The 21,595-nt window shown below is 33.5% G+C and overlaps 1 protein-coding gene across 1 annotated transcript in view; it reads left to right on the top strand.

Moving 5' to 3' along the window:
* The window catches only part of Rrp6 (exosome component Rrp6), an 83,041-nt gene that overhangs the window by 38,232 nt on the left and 23,214 nt on the right, over nt 1-21,595 (top strand). Inside the window, exons 8-11 of the mRNA XM_075357058.1 lie at nt 1,205-1,395; nt 9,749-9,905; nt 17,191-17,339; nt 21,132-21,294. Coding sequence (XP_075213173.1) covers nt 1,205-1,395; nt 9,749-9,905; nt 17,191-17,339; nt 21,132-21,294 — 660 coding nt within the window. The remainder of the gene's footprint in view (nt 1-1,204; nt 1,396-9,748; nt 9,906-17,190; nt 17,340-21,131; nt 21,295-21,595) is intronic.

The following is a 21,595-nucleotide window of genomic DNA, read 5'->3' on the forward strand; positions in this document are numbered from 1 at the left end:
TACCAATTTGACTCGACAGTATTGTTTCTTTATTCAATTCTTTGATAGATTACATAATGTTGATATTACACTAATTTATGCTTGTAATCTGATTTTAAATTCTGACAAATGGAGGTTCTGTGATGCAATGACAGACATTGCCTTTTCATGAATTTCTCACACCAGCCTTGGCTAGCTTTAAATTGAAGACCATTAATTGCCTTTTCATGAATTTCTCACACCAGCCTTGGCTAGCTTTAAATTGAAGACCATTATTCCTAGAAATTTCCTGTCCTTTAACAGCAGTCCATCTCTTGCCACTGGAAGATCTTTTGTACGGAGTTCCTTGAAATAGGCCAAAACAGCAGCATTGATTTCCAGATATTTTTCATGTTTTGGTCCTGAAAAAGATTTCTCTGTTTGTTTACACGCAAATAATTTCCATTTCATACCGTGTCGCTGATGCACATTTACTTCATTTTTCCAAGAACTGTTTACCGGCAGCACAATTTCTGATCTTTCAGCTCGTAAAATAACCTTGTATTTAAAGTCTGCGTCATATGTAAAACGCTTTTTCATGATGATGAAATGGTTAGAAAGATATAACAAATAGTTAGTTAGTTTTGTGTATTTGAAATATATCAACTGGAATTCAATGCTGGGCATCTCAGGGGAAATGAAGAATGAATTTGCACAACATCATGACAATCCTACTGAAAAGTAGGCAATAACTGAGTCCTGCAAATGACACATTCACTCTGCTTACCAGAAAGACTGACTAGATTACTCTATAAAGTAATCTATGTACTTAATTAATTTAATGGAGATACAGATTAATTGGTTAATTTGAGTACGGCTGTATGTATGATTTTGTTTTTGTAACAAACTGTTTTTTTTTTTTAATGTAATATTCAGCCATGAAACTTAACTGAATAATTCTCTGCTCATTAGAAAATTGTGTAAATGTATTTGTAATACATTCTTTTATCTTTTTATTTTTATCTAATCTTCAATGAATGTTTCTTATGGGGAAAAACATTGATCCCATCTATAAATCTTGGTCAAACACCTCACTAGTATAGCCTTCAGAATAATGACTATATATACAATGAGTTTTTACTAAAATAATCTTAAGTAATTTATTATTTCTGTAATTTTCATTAAATTGTTTTCAGAACATTACGCTTAAAAAGATTGTTTCATTTATTTTTTGTGCTTTTTCTAGGTATTTCATGGCGCAGAACATGATATAGAATGGTTGCAAAGAGATTTTAGCGTTTATGTAGTAAATATGTTTGATACACATCAGGCAGCACAAGTTTTAAATTTCCCCCGTTTAAGTCTTGCCTATCTTTTGAAGGAATTTGTTGACATAACCTGTAATAAACAATTTCAACTTTATGATTGGAGAACTAGGTAATTTTTTTTGTGTATTCGATGAAAAAGTAGTCACAAACTAGTGATTTGTTGAATTAATTTTGTTTGTATGAATGAATCTGATGACAGTGGTACAATCTTGTGATGAAAAGGCCAGTACAACATTTTTTGTACGTGATGTTTTCCACTACTGGCCTGTCATTTCTAATTTAGTTATTTGTTAAATAATACTTATTTTATAATATTTAGAATATTGTTATTTTCAGAAACACTTTCTATTAATTACATATTATTTTATTTATTCTTCTGTGTAGACAATTTTAAATATATATATATATATATATAATATATATATATATATATATATAAAACCTAAAATTGCTAATACTATAAATTAGTTGTGCATTGATATGTTTTTTATTCCATTACAATTGATAATGGTACATGACATTTCATGTCTTATAATTGCTGAAAAAAAAAACACAAAAAACATTATAATTTATTGTAATTTATAGTTTATTATTTCATTAAAGAATCCGTTGGTAATACTTAGAATTATACATTTTACAAACAAATGAATAAAATAAAGTGACTTTTTCTTATAAACAAATTCTGTTTAAATATTCACGTGTTACAAAATATTTGCCTTTTTTTCCTATTTGATTCAATATTGAAATTATAAATACTTACTTTGCTGTAGTAATCTGAATAAGTACATTCCTTTATTATGAATTATTCGATAGCCTCCTCCAGTGGACCTTGCATATCCCAGTAATTTTTTTCAATTTCAAGCAGTGTTTGATTTTTTTTTTCCTATTGTTCTAAACCCATTGATGCAAATTTTGTTTTTGCAAATTCTGCCAACATCTTCCTGGATAAATGTACTATTTCAAGCAGCAACCCAATTTCTGTCATCTGCCCAAATCAATTCTATCGTACTCATCTCTGGTGGTATGGGGGAAGCACAATTACAGAATTAGGTGGCAAATTTGGAACCAGTTTCTTTTTAAGCCACTTTGAAAAATTCATTTTGTGATAGTCTTCCATGGCTGTCGTGGATTTCCAAATAGTAATCCCATATATATCTCCACCAGTGTGCGTGCAAAATAATCATTCTTGATCCTTTCTCAATCGGTTTTTTTAAAGATTCTTTAGGCTGGTTCTTTTCAGCCCATCCTTTGTTTTGTAAATGAACAATGTGTATGAACATTTCATTGAGAAACAGAAGTGAACAATTTTGTTCCCTGAATTCAGTAATGTTTTTCAGATATGTGTAGCATTTGTATTGGATGTCATGCCTTTCTGCTAATACTGTTCTACCTGTCAAAAGTTTAGCCCATTTGAAGCCGATCTGTTTCAAAATACCTCTTTATGATGTAGCATAAACTTTGGACATTTATCATTTTTTAGTTTTTTTTAATAACATTTGTATGGTTGAAGACAATTTTCTTGATTGTAAAAATTATTAACTATGTGACAAACAGTGCACAAGTAAAAATCATCCTAACCGAGAAATAGGACAAGGAGTCTTTTCTTTTTCCTTTTTTTTTTTTGGGTGAAGATAACATCGACAGATTTTCAGTCATAAATTTTGCCTCTGCTTTAATTCAAGTTATAGACCTTTTCAAAACTCTTGTCGTGGCACTAACCCTTTCTATTATTTTTTTAGGATTGATAATAAATACTCCATTTTTGTCTCTGTTCATAAATTTTACGACAGCCAAACTTCTCGAGATCGACTACATATAATTTTTTTTCACTGAGATTAGACATTATTTAACAAACTGAAACTAATACTTGAAGTTTGTGTTTTCACTGTTGGAAAACTCTCAGAATTGAAAGATTGAAAGATTGAAAGACTGAAAAAAATTGTAGAAGTGGACGAAAGCATGTTCACCAAATGGAAGAATGGTACTGTTCAGGTTCTGCCCACTGATTATTTGGTGTAATTTGTTGAGTAACAAAAGAGATCTTACTGTATTAAGTTCTGGATATGTGAGCATGCTCTTCATGCTACATTATTAAATAGAAAATGTTTCCGAATTCAACCATAATGTTGAGCTGCTGGAAAAGTTACAACAAACAAAAACTTCAAACAGCCAGTTTTCATGTTATGTAGGTAAATCATTAATATAATGTTTTTGATTCCAAGAATGGTGGAAATATGCAGCATATTGAAAGTGTAACTAAGTGGTGAAATTAAAAAGATAAAGGAACTGCACGACAATTCTTTGACAAATAATGAAGTTTATATGTCATCAACATGACCAGTCTAATAATGAAAACTTATTTTATGCTGAACTAAAATAAATAACAAATTCTGGTCCCCACATATCTAAAGATAAGTGGTTCAAGGTTCTCTATTAAATAGATTTTCATTAATATATTTTATTAGGTCAATGAAATAATGGACAAGTTCACGTAGGGCAAATTGCATTATCAGAGAGACTTGAATTAATAAATTACTTTTAATTGTAACCACTTTTTCCTGTTGCTTTCAGTGAAATCTGATTTTGAAAAATGTAGTGGAAATAGGTCAATGATTTATAATATTCGAAGAGTGAAGGGTTGATGAGATAATGGACAAATATCAATAACTTTTTAATATTTAATACTAATATCATATATAACATAATAACTGAATGCTTATCCTATGCTATACTTTTTATCAGTTACTATCTGCTAAACACAACAAAATTTGAAATGAAGTGAAATGAAATGAATAGATTTGTATATCGAGAAAAGGAAGAGGTTAGGAAAACAGATAAGTACCTGAATAAATTGTATTAAGAAGGATTTATTCAATAAATATTCAAGAACTTGAATTTATAAACTTCAGTGATCTAATGGAAAATTTAACTTCTCTTCAAGGCCTTTTTTCAATTAATTTTTGAAATAACACAAAGGTTGATGTAAAAAACTGACACCTGTAAAACTAGTGCACTTAAAACTGTTGTGAAACAAAAACAAGTACGCAGTATTTCGTAATAATACATTATGTTTTTAAAAAAAGAAACGTTAAATATTAAGTTATTTTTATAAAAAGGTTATTTGTGAAATTTTGTAATGTAATTTTTGGACTTTGATATTTATATCAAAACTGACAGTCTCAAAATTGGATTTCTGTTAATGATTTTATGAAAAATTTAGGAATTTAATGAGTTTTAAAATATTAAGCCCGTTGTGTACCATATGTAAGTTTGTAACTAGGAGATAAGATTGTATTCAACCAATTTTACCTTTTAATGGATGAATAATCTATGAAGGTTATGTGATATTGAACTTAACTTTTGTTTTGATATCAGTATTTCTTAAAGTTTTTTAATAAAAAAGTACATTGCATCAAAGAACTAGGTGGCATATGAATTTGTTTCATTATGTATGTTAAAACTTTATTCATGACCTATTGTACATGAGTAAACTTATTTTTAAAATGTACATTAAAATGTTTATCATATTTTTATGTATTTTATTGAGGAAGTTCCTTTGATGGTCATGTAATAAGTTTCTTCTAGGTAGCGTCTGTGAAAGGTTTTTTTTTTTAATGAAAAATAGCACAACTAGTTAGTTGATTTAGAGCTGCTTATTGTTTTTTACCTGTTAATTAGTTAAGGATTTTTATAATGTAATGATATGTAATCGGAAGTTATTTTTGATATCAATAGTATTTTCTGATGAAACTTCAAGAAAGCAAGTTATTAAGCTAATAGTCAAAGAATAATTATATGGAATCTTGTATAATATTACTTAATAGATATTACTTAATATTGCTTGATAGATATTATTTAATATTGTTTTTCTTATTTCTTCTGTTATTTTATTAAGATGGAGTTTTCTAGTTATCTTGCATTTATTGCTAATAGCTTATTCTGTAAAGATACCTTCATTTCAAGTTTTTCTTTTACTTGCTAAACACCTTGCAGGAAAAATTTAAATAATTAAATTTTTGGTTATAATAGTAAATATTAGTACTATTTTTTGTGATTGGTGTTTTTTTTTTTTAGTTCTCATTCTTTTTTCAAGTTTTTTACATAAAATATTTGAAAAGTTGTCATACATTCATTAATATGGATGTAATAAGTGTTAATATGGTGCTATGAAATGTAAGAAATATTATTAACTTTTATATAATATTTGATTCATGGCAGGACACTGGATTTTTAAAAAATTAATCCTCTAGATTTCACAGGTTTTTGTCGTTAATGCAATCGTTTTTTTTTTTAATCAAGTTGCCTTCACTGAAAATTGGGTGGGAATGGGAGTGGCTTTCTGAGGTGGGTTGTTGAGAGTGGCACTTGTGTAATGTCTTTCTGTCTGTGATAGTAAGATGGCATGCCAGAGAGTGATATTCCACAAAGTGATGATGAGGGAATAGATGTTGAAGAAAATGATGGAAATTCAATGACAGTGTTGCAAGTTCTGATCTTAATAATGTTAGTGTTGTATCACAATTGTACAGTATAATAAATGATGATTTAGGTGATAATGATGGAAGAGAAACTGAACCATTAAATGACAATGGAAACAGTGACAATGGTGGTCTGGATTGATGTGAGTTATACCAGTTGTGTAAATATGAAACTGGAATTTTTGTATAGAAAATACACGTTTATTGTATGAAAATGATAAAAAATGTTTTATTTGAAATATTGTCCATCCCTAGCTATATATTTTTCCCATCTCTCTGATAATTTATGAATGCTACGCCAAAAAAACTGTTGCTTTTTTGAGGCAAACCAATCAAGCCATTTTCGTACATTTTCATAAGAAGTGATGTGCTGCTCAGCAAGTGCGTGTCCCATCGATGCAAATAAATAGTAGGCAGATGGAGCCAAGTCTGGTGAGTAAGCTGCATGCGAAAGTATTTCCCAACTGAACGCTTGAATCGTTTCCCTGACCGGTTTTGCTGTGTGTGATTGTGCATTATCATGAAGCAAAATCACTTTGTGTTGCCTTTTTTGATACTCTGGCCATTTTACATGCAATGTTTGATTCAAATCGATCATTTGTTGTCTGTAGCGTTCAGTATTAACGATTTCACCAGGTTTTAGCAGCTTATAATAAATCACACCCTTTTGATCCCACCAAACACCTAGCATTGTCTCTTTCCATAGTGATTTGGCCTTGAAATCAATGTCGATGGTTTGCCTGGAGTTACCCTGATATTTTACGCTCATGATTCTCAAAATGTATCCCTTTTCATCACCTATCATAATTCAATGGAGAAATGCCTTTCTTTTGTACCTGGTGAGCAGCATTTCACAAAGGGTGTTTTGGCTTTCTTGCTGTCTTTCAATCAGTTCATGTGGAACCCATTTTCCCATCTTCTGAATCTTTCCATCTTCTGAAGCTTTCAAACGTATGGAGACGGCTTCTCATGTTGCATTTAATTGATCCAAGAGTTGTTGTTTTTGTTGCGTTTGAGCATCATCCTCATCCAACAATGCTTGCAATTCGCTGTCTTCAAACGTTTTTGGTGGTCTTTCACGTTCTTCATTTTTCACGCCAAAATTGCCATTGAATTTTTTAAACCACTGAAAAGGACTGTGATTTACCAAGAGCATGCTCACCGTAAGCTTCGACAAGCATTTGATGCAATTCTGCAGCAGTTTTCTTTAAATGGTTACAGAAAATCAGTGCTGTCTGCAATTCGTAGGTTGTAGGTATAAAACTCAACATGTTCAACCCTAATTAAAACTATGCTGTTGTATGAAACTTGCATTGTTGTGAATTGAAAATCTTTGTCAGCTGTAGAAGAAAGAAAATGGCGGCAATGATGTGGTTTGATGGTAACTACATTGACAGCTAGGGCCATCTATGGGCAAATTCCGGTTTCATATTTACACACCTGGTAGTGACAATGGGCCCATAAGTAATATAACAATTATAAATAATAATTCCATACTAGTTTTACCGACTTCTTTCGATGAAAGCACGTTGTCCATAGACTATTTTTGTCTGTTTTTTGTTAACAATTTGTTTATAATTGTATGCTCTGAGACAAATAGTTTTGCTAACAATGAAAACTTACCTTGACAAGCCTTAAATGCAACCAAATACAATTCTTTAGCGATGTCTTTACCAGAGATCATCCTCTGTTTCTATTTTGGATCCTACATTTCAGCAGTAACGAGACCACTAATCGAGATATAAAAATATGATCAATTACAAATATAATTAAGAACAAATGTCAGTTATTCTTTAATCCTAGTTCTCATATATTAGTTGATGAAGATATGATTTCCTTCAAAGGAAAATTTGCTTTTGTGTATATAACAAATAAACCTACAAAGTTTGGTCATAAAGTTTTTTTTTTTATTTCGGGTAGTTTAAACTGTTACATTTACAACTTTATTCCATATTTTGGCAGAGAAGAAATAATTCCTGGTTCTGAATTGTTAAAAACAACACAAATTGTGACAGCATTAGTCCAGTTTTTTAATTAAAGATCAAGCTAATCCTCCATCTGGCCATCATATGTTGATTGTTATTACTATAGCCCTGAACTTGCTGAAGAGTTGCTACAAAAACAAATGTTCATCACAGGGACTGTCATGCTATATAGAAATAATATGTCTAAAATAAGTATAAAAAAATGAAATGCGTAGACTTGTATGCACTCAGGAATAAAAAAGATGTCCCAGTTGTTTGTTGGAAAGACAAAAGACCTATAACAGTTTTAACTACAAAACACAAAGTTAGTAGGCTTCATATGGTAGATGTTCCCAGCAAATATCCAAATAAACCAACCACAAAAAACCAATTGCAGAGGCAGATTACACAAAGCATATTGAAGGTGTAGACCACAGTGACAATTTTATTTCACGTTACCAATTTTTGAAATGCACAAAGAAATGATACAATAAAATGTTCTTCTGGAAGTTGCTACAATTAATTTATACATACTCTACAAACATGTACAGCAAGTGACTAACCAGTGTATCAAAGCAGTTTAGATACAAATTAATCAAAGAACTGGTTAAAGAGAGAATTCAACAAATTTCACAGATTATTTTAGAAAAAAGAAAACCTGAAAGACCTGTACAACCTTGGAGCAACACTGGACAAAAATCCTCATTTTATTGGATAGGGATCGACCTACTGTCAAGTTTGTTACAAAAATAAAATGTGCAAAGAGACTGTATATTTTTGCAACATGTGTCCTTTCTTCTTTCTTTTTCCTGTTTAGCCTCCGGGAATTACTTCAGAGGATGAATGTGGATGATATGTATGAGTGTAAATAAAGTGTAGTCTTGTACAGTCTTAGTTCAACCATTCCTGACATGTGTGGTTAATTGAAACCCAACCACCAAAGAATACTGGTGTATCCACGATCTAGTATTCAAGTCTATATAAAAGTAACTGCCCTTACTAGGTCTTGTCTTGAACGCTGGAACTCTCGACTTCCAAAATCAGCTGATTTGGGAAGACGCGTTCACCACTAGACCAATCCAGTGGGTTGGTCAACACGTGCCCTAACAAGCCTTATCTACACCCAGATAAATGTTTCAAAATCTACCACAAAAAACCACATTATTAAAAATTTGTTTTCTTTATATTATGTAATTGATAATTTGTAATGTTTTTATGTTCATTTAATTTTATGTCACGCTTATATATTTAATTATTTGCAATTTTAAATTCACTACAAACAAAACCTTTTTATTTTATACTTGTAACATATTGTACTTGTTAGTACAATATGGTTTTCTACCATTACATTCATGTAGCAACATTTTTTTTCTAACTTTTTGTATTTGTATTTCAACAAACCATGTTTTAATTTTATATTTTTATTATAACATTGATCATTTTTTATGTTTTTATAATTTCTTTACTAATCTTATCTGTATTTTTTTCTTCAACATTTTTCTATCTTTGTACTTTTTGTTTTTATATTACTTTGTAACATTACATGTATAAATAACTCAATAAATGTATAATTACAAAAAAATATTGTTCATATTAACCAAAATAAATTATAGTATTTAAATCTCATTTTTATTTAAAGAACTAATTGCAGATATATCCACAATGCTGGAGTCTCATCTAGGCTTGATTGAGATTAATGTGATTGAGATTAATGTGGAGATATCCACCTACATTTTTTATACTACAAACTCAACAAAAAAATTATTTTTAAAAACAAAAGATGATCTTTGCACCTACTGCAAAAAAAAAAACGCTCCAGTGCGGCTGTATAGATATTGGCTGGAATTGGAATATTAAGCCTGCTTGCGAAGGGTCAAATCTTAAAGACTTGATTACTAATGCTATGAAACGATGTAAAATTTTATTTGCTTTAAATGAAGTACTAAAATTTGATGTGAAGTATACTTTTCCTGAAAATTTCAACTTTATGTTTTTGAATTATTTGTAAACATTTTTTCAGACCCTTATCTGATGAGGCTGTTAGATATGCTCGGGAGGATACACATTATCTTTTATATATTTATGATAAACTGAAAAATATATTAATTGAAAAGTGCCAGAATAAATCCAGTCTACTAGAAAGCGTTATAATCCACAGCACTGATATATGCAAAAGGGTATGTATTTTTTAAGTCATTTTATGAAGTTTTAATATTATCTTTTTCGTTGAAGTTGCAAACGCTTTTTTTAGCAACGTAACTGTTATGAATTTATTAAAAGAAAGTAAATCTATGTGAAAAATGATAAAATATATGAATTTAATTAGATTATTTTTTTAATTGATCATATTTTAAATTTTAAATGATTACTTTAAGAAATATGTTATGTTTTTTGTACTCTTTATTCTAGCAGTTCCTACTAAGCTTCCTAAATGGTGTGAATAAAACTATAGCTTTTTATTTAAGTACATGTTTGTATATGTAAATATGTTCAAGGTAAGTTCAAAAATGTTCCCAGAATTGCCTCGTGCAGTTTAAAATAGCAGTCATAATAAGGGAGACTTTGTATTTTTATCTTGAAAATACTGATGATGTCATAGTGTAGCCGAATTACTTTTTTGTTTTACATATAACAATGCTAAAGCTGTTTATTTCATAACATATATGTTACAGTGTAAATACTCAGTGTGGCCAAGGATTTTTGACGGTTACCTGTCCAATCCTTCTTATATTTTAAATTCTTCTTAAATTCTTATATTTGGATGTATAAATATAGTAAGTTAATTGAATTTAGGATTTATACCGATATTATTCTAAGTCAATCATACAAGTTGCTACTAGTTAGTGATCACTGACAACTTGTAGCTGTAAACAACGTAATAGTGTTGTGCATTGAGCTGTTGGCGTGGAGCAGCGGACAATTTGAGGGGTACCTAACTGCGTTTGCTAGTTTCTTGTGCTGGTTGGAACAGCTGGTTGATCCCAACTAGTTTTTGGCATCAGTAGTTTAGACTAAAACTGAACAATTTTGTTCTGTTATTTTTTTTCTGGTTGATTATCATTCCCAATGAATATTTGAAGATTAATTTTTGGCTAGCTCTCCTTAATGGAGGAAAGTCTGGAAAAGTCTGGAACCAATTATGGAGCTGAAGGTTGTGAAACAGGAAGTTGCTGCAGCTGAGGAGATGCAGGTTGCAGTAAGAACATTGGCGGCGATCCCTGTGGTGGAGGGTTTGCCACCTGTGGCGCATACATCCAGACTTGCTGTTAGAAAAGGGACTAAAAGGGCTAAGACAGATATTTCTTACCATGGATACGTCATCCATGGTAGAAGAGGAGGTGCCAAAGGGATTAGATGACCTTGTGAGAAGAATTGATAAGCTGGCACATGACCTAAGGAAGCAGATTGACAAGAACATCAAATGTTCAGTCAAGGAGAAAGAGGTGGATTTTGCCATGTCAGTCAAGGACTTGAGGAAAGTGATGGATGCATCGGTTGTAACTGCTCCTGTGAAGAAGATGACCACAGAGATTGTCACTCAGACACTGATCGACATGAGAGTCTGATTGCCAACAGATTAAATAATGATGTGTCTTTTGAGTGTATGGCGGACTTCATTAAACAAAGGTGGCCTAGGGATGCTTTTAGATGCACTAGGACAGGAATGTCTGATAGAGATACCCCCAGAGATGCATCAGATGTCTCGAGTCTGGGCATATGGCTGCAGCATGCAAAGGTGTAGGCAGTACAACAGTCTGTTTTAATTGTGGGGGCAAGGGCCACCATGCAGACTGTAAGCGTGTGCTCAAATGCATGACCTGCGAGGCAGAGGGGCATCGAAAAGGTAGTTTAGTATATCCTAAAGGGTCTACAAAAACAGTGCTAATGTGAGCCGGGGGAGGACCAAATTAATGCATGCTCATCGATGAAAATTGTCCAAATTTACCTGAATCATTCAGTGCTTGTGCATTCTATGATGGAAAGATACCTTTCAGAGGTGGATGCTGATATAGCATTCATCAACAAACCTTATGTGGCTTGGGATCATCCGGGATGAATGTATCGGAATTTGGTGGTGCGGCTGTATGGCTACGTATTCCTCTCCCTATATGGGAAGTATTCCAGGGGAGGGGCTGTGTAAGGATGCAGATTTGTGGTATCTATTATGCCTGTTGTATTTCACCCAATATTGATATTAAGAGATACAAGGAGACACTAACAGACCTTGTCTGTAGGCCGGTCCTATTAACTGGCAATTTTAATGCATGGTCTACGACCTGGGGGTTAGTGTGTACAGATCTCTGGGGAAGGTTACGGATGGAGGTTATCAGAAACTGATTTGGTTTGTTTAAATGTTGAATGGTTAACACATTCGGAACAGGGAATTATGGATCTGTAAGTTCTATCTCATTTGTCACCCTGACCCTTGTAGATTATTGGCCGGAGTGTCTGCGGGGGGTGCTCAGCAAGTGACCACCAGCCGATAGTTATGCCCATAATTAATGACAGAGGTGGTAACACTGCACAGCAGCACCAACAAGGCTGGAGTGTCTGGGATCTTGATCTGGTACATGTTACAGGGAATATAAATCTATAATGAAGCGATTACTGGTGAGGATAAAGCTAAATGCGTGGTTGTCAGTTGCAGTAGGTATGCAATATGACGCTTCCCCATACGTACAGCAGAAAGGGCTGTCCACCGGTCTGTTGGTGGATGATGGAAATTGCACAGAAAAGGAAGGAGTGAATAACTGCTAGACAAGTGCCGATGCGCTCATATCTGGACTCTGCTAGGGCTGTATACATGGATTTGTATAAGGCCAAGAAAAGGGAGTTAGCACGCATTATTGGTGATTCCAAAAGATGCTGTTGGAGGAAATTAATTGATGGGATTTAAATCGATCCCTGGGGGAGACCGTGTTGCCTGCTAGTCAGGAACGGTCACAAATCCAGGACACTGGGACCCTGGTGAGGTCACTGATATCATTGAGGACCTATTCCCTGTAGGAGAAGGTAATTTGCCGTAGCTGGAGGGAAATGAAGGGCCTGTGGCATTGTTTGTGGCTGGAAGCCAAGGATAAAATACACAAGTCGTATTGGGCGATGGCTGACTGGATGAGCGAAGTAAGATAAGTATGACCCCGGAGAAAACAGAAATAGTATCAATCTCTAACGCTAAATTTAGACCAAAGATCTTAGTGGAGGGCAGGTGTGTGCAATCCAAACCCGCAATTAAGTATTTAGGCATATAAGTAGATGCGAAGCTGTGGTTCGGCACCCATGTCCTCAGGACATGTGGATAGGGCCTTGCATCTCATGACAGGCATCCTGCCAAACTGTGGGGAGCCCTGGCAGCAGAGAAGAAGTTTCTTGACTGGGGTTGCCTATGCGGCGATTCTTTATGGGGCGGAAATATGGTTGTCTGCTATGAAATACCATACGTATGCTGTCTGCGGGTGGCATCTGCTTATAGAACTAAATCCAGAGAGGCACTCAAGATCATCATGAGTATTTGGCCGGTGGATCTTGTGGTTGAATTACAGGCCAGAATGCACAAATCTGGTGACTTGACCCCTGCGTATAGGAAGCTGGTGAATGTCTAGGAGGCTTCCCTAACCTGTGGGGGTGCCTGTATGTGGTGAATTCATGGTCTTTCTGATGCCTGGTGCAGGAAGTAAGCTCCCGCTTTCTGAAATAATGCCTCACAGCAGTTTCCAGAAAGGGAAAGGACTATCAGAGGTGAAGGTTTAGTCGGTAGGGCACAGGCACACATATGCACTCAATAACATCTTGCAGAACCTGTTGGTGAGCCCGACACTTTGTTTGTAAATGGTATTCCCCTCCTCTATTAAAAAAAAACCACTCTGATATTAAACTTTGTTCTTTGCTTTAAAAATCACTGTCAGAGACATTAATGCTGGTTAAAGAACCATATAGGTAAACAGTAATGGAAAATGATAGGATTTGCAAATTATTATAAGCATTTAAATGTGGTCGTGTTAGAGTTGAATATGACATTCGTAGTGGCTGCTCATCTACTTCAATAAATGAAAGTAAAATATTGAGCCCATTGATAAAGTTGTTCAAAGTCATAGAAATAGGGATATCTGTCTGAAGTTGATACAGTATTTTCTGTTATGACCTAGCATGCATTTGCATTTGGTAACTTACTGTTACAAAAGCATTGTCTGCAGATGAGAAAGGAACTTGCAGGATACCTTGGAACACACTGTTCCAAAAATGTTATCTGTAGATCAGAAGGGAACTTGCAGGACACTGGCAGGATACCTCATCATTGTGGGTAATAAAGATCAACATTTTTTGAGCAAGATCATAACAGAAGATGAGACATGGTGACTTTCTATGATGTATGGATAAAACAATAGTCATCAGAGAGAAAATTAACATCTCTGTGCTCACAGAAGTTTTGTTTAGATGAGAATAAAGGAAAAGTTATGTTGGAAGTTTTTTTGATTTACAAAATATATTGTTAACTATTAATTCATTCCTGACAGGTGGATATTGAACAAGGAAATACAGATTGATATCCGTTGTTGTTTACAGGATTGAATAAGAATGAAGCATCCCAAAAAATAAGAAACAAAGAATTGGATTCCTTTACATGAATGCACCAACACATTGATTCATGCTTATCAAAGAGTACCTGGTACGACAATGTAATAACTCTGGAACATCAACCACTTTCTTGACTTTGCACCTGCTGATTTTGACTGTTTCCGCTTGAAAAATGCTCTGAAAGTGAAAAAAATACAAGAATATCAATGATGTAATGGCTAGAGTTAATGGCTAGATGATGGTTAGAGTTGAATATGACATTCGTAGTGGCTGCTCATCTACTTCAATAAATGAAAGTAAAATATTGAGCCCATTGATAAAGTTGTTCAAAGTCATAGAAATAGGGATATCTGTCTGAAGTTGATACAGTATTTTCTGTTATGACCTAGCATGCATTTGCATTTGGTAACTTACTGTTACAAAAGCATTGTCTGCAGATGAGAAAGGAACTTGCAGGATACCTTGGAACACACTGTTCCAAAAATGTTATCTGTAGATCAGAAGGGAACTTGCAGGACACTGGCAGGATACCTCATCATTGTGGGTAATAAAGATCAACATTTTTTGAGCAAGATCATAACAGAAGATGAGACATGGTGACTTTCTATGATGTATGGATAAAACAATAGTCATCAGAGAGAAAATTAACATCTCTGTGCTCACAGAAGTTTTGTTTAGATGAGAATAAAGGAAAAGTTATGTTGGAAGTTTTTTTGATTTACAAAATATATTGTTAACTATTAATTCATTCCTGACAGGTGGATATTGAACAAGGAAATACAGATTGATATCCGTTGTTGTTTACAGGATTGAATAAGAATGAAGCATCCCAAAAAATAAGAAACAAAGAATTGGATTCCTTTACATGAATGCACCAACACATTGATTCATGCTTATCAAAGAGTACCTGGTACGACAATGTAATAACTCTGGAACATCAACCACTTTCTTGACTTTGCACCTGCTGATTTTGACTGTTTCCGCTTGAAAAATGCTCTGAAAGTGAAAAAAATACAAGAATATCAATGATGTAATGGCCAATACTTGAAGCAGCCTAGGATTTTATCTCAAAATAGGTTCCAGGAATTTCGTCAAAAAATTTTATAGATATTGACAAAGTGTGTAGTTGTCGAAGGAAACTGAAGGAAATTTACTCATTTTCATGTAAGCAGTTTTTGAAAACTAAACTGATTTTGGGAATTTTTTGAATCTATTTTATATATACGAGGTGTGACAAATAAAGTAATGAGACTGATGTGAAAAAAATGTTGCTTACCGTTTTAGTCATGTTTAGTGTTACATTTCTGGAACTCATCTTCTGTAATATCCTCCAAGACCCTCGTCACTGATTTTTGGACATTTGTTGTTTGAAAATGGTGTCCCTTGACCGCCATTTTGACTCTTGGAAATAGAAAAAAGTCACACGGAGCGATATCTGGTGAATAAGGTGGCTGTGGTAGTACTGAAATTTGTTTTGAGGTTAAAAATTGCTGTACTGACAGAGCAGTATGGGATGGTGCATTATCGTGATGCAGAATCCAATTATCAGCAATGCTGGCACGGACACGAAGATCTCGTTTACGAAGTCTTTCTAAAATTTCTTTGTAGAAATATTGGTTAACTGTTTGTCCAGGAGGCACCCACTCTTTATGAACAATTCCCTTGGAATCGAAGAAGCACACAAGCATGCATTTCACTTTTGACTTTGACATGAGTTTTTTTTGGTCTGTGTGATCCCTTTGAGCACCACTGCGAACTTTGGCGTTTTGTCTCTGGATCGTATTGAAAAACCAACCTTCATCACCAGTGATAACACGGCTCAACAAATCTGGATTGATTTCCATTTGCTCTAACAGATCGGCTGCTACATTTTTCTGTGTTTCTCGCTGTTGTTGTGTGAGATTTTTGGAGACCATTTTTGCACAAATCTTTCTCATACCAAGATCTTCAGTTAATATTAGACGGACCGTTTCTCGATTGATGTTGAGTTCTTCTGCAATCATTTTCACGGATAATCTTCGATCAGATCGTACGATTTCATGCACCCTGGTCAAGTTGACATCTGTCCGTGAGGTTGATGGTCGTCCACTGCGGTCTTCATCTTCAACATTCGTTCTGCCTTCACTAAAAATTTTATGCCACCAAAAAACTTGAGCTCTTGACATAACCTCCTCTCCAAAAGCCTTCTGAAGCTTACCATAAGTTGTCGCATTTTCACCCAATTTAACGCAAAAAGAAATGGCATACTGTTGCGCAATATTTTGCGGTTTCATTTCTGTGACGAGAGACACAAACACAGGTTCACTTATTACAGCACAACTCACGACTGAGCAGTTGCATCAATGTGCCACTTGGACTAGAAGTAGCTTATAGACCAAGGTCAAAGATGGTGTGCCTACGCAAGCTGCAGGGTTGCCACATCTTGCAAAGAAAAATCAGTCTCATTACTTTATTGTATGAAGTTTCATCAGTTGATGTGATCATTAATACTCAATGTTACATATCATTTTAAAGTCATGTTGCACCCAGTTTTTTAAAAAGCTTGATGATTTTTTTTTGTGTAAGAAACATTTTATTAAATTTAGCTTCGTTATTTTATACATCTGTCCTTATCATCTATATAGTATATGAAAATGTTTCACCAAAAATGTTCCATTATCCATATCTGTAGTTCAAATTTTGAGTAATACTTTAAGGACATGTGGAAGGTATCATTTTTTTAATGACCAGTTTAATTATGGAGTTAGAATCATCTCATATTGATTTTAAATACAAAATGTGCTAGTTCTTGTATTAGGAAAAAAAAAATAATAATTTTAAGAGATAAAATATATCCTGCCTTATGAAACTTAAATTTTTATTTTGTTTTGTGTAAATTTTTTCCAGAAATATTGGAAAAATATCCTTACTGATGATAGCCACATGGAATTCTACAGAAAGAGCAAAAAAATGTTTGATAATAGGCAAATGTATGCCCTGAAACATATATATCAATGGAGAGATAAGGTTGCTAGAGATGAAGATGAAAGTATTATGTATGTTTTTATTTATCAGATTTATTATGTATGATGTTTCTGTCCACAATGATTAATTGAGATTATGCAGAACTATTAAACCAAATCAAATTTATATTCAATGAACAGTTTTACTTACTTACAGTTTTACAGTGTTTTACTTACAAGTGGTGCATAAAGTGATCCAACATTTGTTTTGGTAATAATTGTTTAGTATAAAAATTATTTATGTTTTTATGTTGGCAGAAGTGACAGCAGTTCATAAATATTAGTTTCTTCTCTTTCCAAGTGCGCCTGACAAAGAAAGACTGACTTGAACAGTATGTAAAGACCATGTTGTTTTTTAATGAAACAATAAGTGTGGTGCTTATACAAAACAGTTTTAAGCACATTTTCAAACTCTGTGGTCGCCCTCATTTAAAACAATATATAGATTTTACAAAAAATTTAATAGTGATGGTTCAGTATTTGAGAGTAAGTGGAGAACGTTCATTCTCCACAAAATTTCGAAGCTGTTCAAGCAGTGTTGCTGAGGAGCTTGGGCAAATCAACAAGAAAAGTAACAATACAACTTGGAATTTCTAGGCGATCTGTGCAGCAAATTTAAAAAGCCGATTTGCATTTGTATCCATACAAAATAACAGTATTTCCTAAATTAATGGTTGACAACAAACATCAAAGAATGGTATTTGCTGAATGGCCTGTGAACTGAGATGTACTGTTGAACAATGTTTGGTTTTCAGATGAGGCACATTTTCACCTTGACAAGGTCGTTAATAAACAAAATGTGTTTTTGAGCTTTCGAAAATCCACATGCACTTCATGAAAAGGAGTATCATGCTCCAGGTATTACGGTACGGGCCAATATCTAAAGTCACAGGGTAATAGGGCTATTCTTTTTTCAAGAGATAGCAAACAGTGAATGTTATCTGAATGTGCTGCATAATAGTGTTGTTCCTCAGCTTCTTGCAAAAGGGTTTCGATTAGAAAACAACTGGTTCATGCAGGATGATACCAGACCGCACACAGCCTGAAACTTAATGCAAATGTGATTTTAAACTGATTTCCTAATTGTTTTATGTGTGGACAGAACTAGCCCCCAAACGGTCCTGATTTGAACTCATGTGATTATTTTCTGTGGGGATTTCTAAAGGAAAAGGTTTTTTCATAAACATCTTCATACAGTGATGGAACTGTGAGTGACTGATCATCAAGGCTTACAATAAGATAACAAAAGAGGATATGTGTTGACGAGTTATTAACAACATAGGAGTTCATGTTGAAGAAGTTGCTAGGTACATTTGTGGTCATATTAACATGTAATAAGCAGAACATAATCTCCATGTATATAGTAAACACATTGTATTTTACTTTTCTATATTGCGATTCAAATAAATATTTTTCAACAAAACCAAATGTTTGGATCATTTCATGCGCCACTCTGTACATCAGTGTTTTATGAGGCTTGATATTAGTAAAAAGTCAATTAATTATAAATTTGGCTCAGTTTTGCATTTTAAAAAGCTAATTTCATACGACTCTCCTCTGAAGTAAAGACGTTTGCTGTGGATAGTAATTATATTAGTTAATTATTTCTTATGCTCCTGAAAAATTATATGGAATTATTCACTCTCATTTGCAGACTTAGTAACAGGTGATTGTAATAAAAGCAACTTTTTTAATACAAAATATCTTCCAGAGGAAACATTTTTCTAAAAGTTTCTAGTTGGTGTAACTCTGCTGTTGTTAAGTTTATAACTGACAAAAGTTACTGATAATACAGATTATGCCACTGATAGTGGGATCAGCTAAGCTAATCTCAACATAACTCTCTGGGTTACATTTTTTTCATAAATTCATTTATAAAATGTATATTTTGAGATGCTGGTTCTGTTAATTGCAGCTTAACAATTAAGTAATAAATATTTATGTGTATTTATGAATAATAATATTTGTAAATAATATTAGTTTATTAAATAAAAAAACTGTTTCTTTTTTTTACTAATAGCAATACATTTCCTATGTTATAACAGCTAGGAAAGAAAAACTCAACAACTTTAAATTTTTTTTAATATTAGTCTTAGATTTTCAGATTTTTTTTATGACCACACCTCTGTAATTAATTCACTTGTACTGCTCAGAGATTGTGCATATAAAATAAACTGAGGAGCTGAAGGTTAAATGTTTAAAAATGCTAAATATGCTGAGAGTTTTATCTAATACTCATTGGGGTGCTGATCGAGTATGCAAGTTGTGCTTCTACCGAGCTCTGATCCGTTCCTGCTTAGAGTATGGATGCATGGCTTGTTTGTCTGCATGGGCTACCACTCTAAAGATGTTTGATGCAGCCCGTCATTCATTTATCTGTCTCTCTATGGGTGTTTTTTGCTCAAGCTCTGTGATAAGACTACTAGTAGACAGTGGTCAGCCATCGCTTTGGAGTAGACAGCACCAAATGATATGCTCCTGGGTTTCTCACATTAAAGATCTACCAAATCATCCTACCTTTGATGCAGTATTCTCCCACCAGCATGTTAATCAACATGAGGATAGGCCAAGATCTACTACTCTAGCCATCAGAGCTTATGTGCTTTTTTATCTCTAAATATACAATTACCTCCAGTGCCTCCTGTTACTCAAAATTTTTACCCACCTTGGCGGCTTTCCCCCTTGAATTATTGCCTTAGTCTTGGTCAATATTGAAAAAGGACACAAATTTGGTTATCTTTAGAGAAAAATTTTTTAATATTGTAAATAGTGTGAAACCAGATGCTATAGTTTATACAGATGGCTCTAAACACAATAGTTCTGTTGGTTGTGCTTTTATAATTGGTAGTAGAACATACATGTTTGGCTTTCTCAGCATCGTCATTGGTTTTTGTCATGGAGCTGTGTGCTATTAATAAGGCCTTAACAAAAGTGTAATCTTCTGCTGGATCACCATTCATGTTGGAATTTCAGGCATTGAGTGTGGTGATGGTGTGGTAGAAGAGGCTTGTTTGCAGCCTTCTTTCACTAATTACTTTGTTTCTGAAGACCTTGTTTGTTTTCTTTAAAAGAGTGGTCCGTGAGAAGTGGCAAAGTGAATGAAATGCTACCATCAACTATAAACTTCGTCCAGTTAAGAACACTGTGTCACCATGGAGCACCTCATGCAGGAATAATCATCAAGAGGAGGATACTACTGGCCATTTATGAATAGGGCACACTAAACTTACCCATGACACTTTATGAGTCAGACCAATGCACCCGTCTGTGTTCACTGCAACTGCCAACTAACAGTATACCACATCCTTGTGAACTGTGTCTTGTTATACAGCATTACATCAAAAGTTTTAACTAGGGGCTAACATCTGAAAAATCTTAGGCAACAATGTATTGATGTTATCAAATATCTTATGATTTCTTAATGCCGTGCATCTGGACTGAATTATTTGATTAAAACAATCATGTTTCTGCCTTTTGACAATTTTTGTTGTTGTTAGATTTTTAATATTATTTTTATTTTGGATTTAATTTCAAACCAATGTGAAACGCCTAGCACTACTCCATGTGGGTGTTTTACAACATTTTAATTTTTAAGATCAATTTTAATTGTTAATTTTCAATCATTTATTCTAATAATTTTGTATCCAGGAGCTGCTGACACCTCATTGTGCTCCCAGGAAAAAGTAAATAAACTTAACTAAGTTATAATAAGACATTTAGCAAAAAATGTAGGTATGTACTTCTGTTTTGTTTAGTTACTTTGCAATATTTAACACCATTTTAGAATTTGGTATTATTTTTGTGATTAAAACTTTTATTTTCCAGGTATGTGTTACCAAATCATATGTTGTTGAATATCGCAGAAAATCTTCCAAGGGAAGTCCAAGGAATATCAGCATTATGCAATCCTGTTCCACCTCTAGTTAAACAGAATGAAAGGGAAATACATAAAATTATATTAAAGGCGAAGGAACAATCTTTGGTTAAGGTCAGTGCCATGATTGTTATACGAATTTAGGTAACTTTGGTAGAGCTTCTGCTGGATCCTCAGCCATGGTGGAATTTCAGGCATTGAGTTCATTTTAAGATATTTTGTGGAGGAAAATTAAAAATCAAAGCTTTCCATCTGATTTATTTATTTATGTACTAATAAAAGGAGAAAATTACTCTTTCCAAACTACTACTATTGGTGTTTATCTAAAAAGTTTTTGGGTAATTTTCCTGTAACTATTCACTTGGATTAATTTTTTTTTAGTTGATGTTTGCAGTGATGTCTGATATTAATTTAT

Source organism: Lycorma delicatula, chromosome 2 (genome assembly GCF_047948215.1).
Source record: "Lycorma delicatula isolate Av1 chromosome 2, ASM4794821v1, whole genome shotgun sequence".
NCBI lineage: Eukaryota > Metazoa > Arthropoda > Insecta > Hemiptera > Fulgoridae > Lycorma > Lycorma delicatula.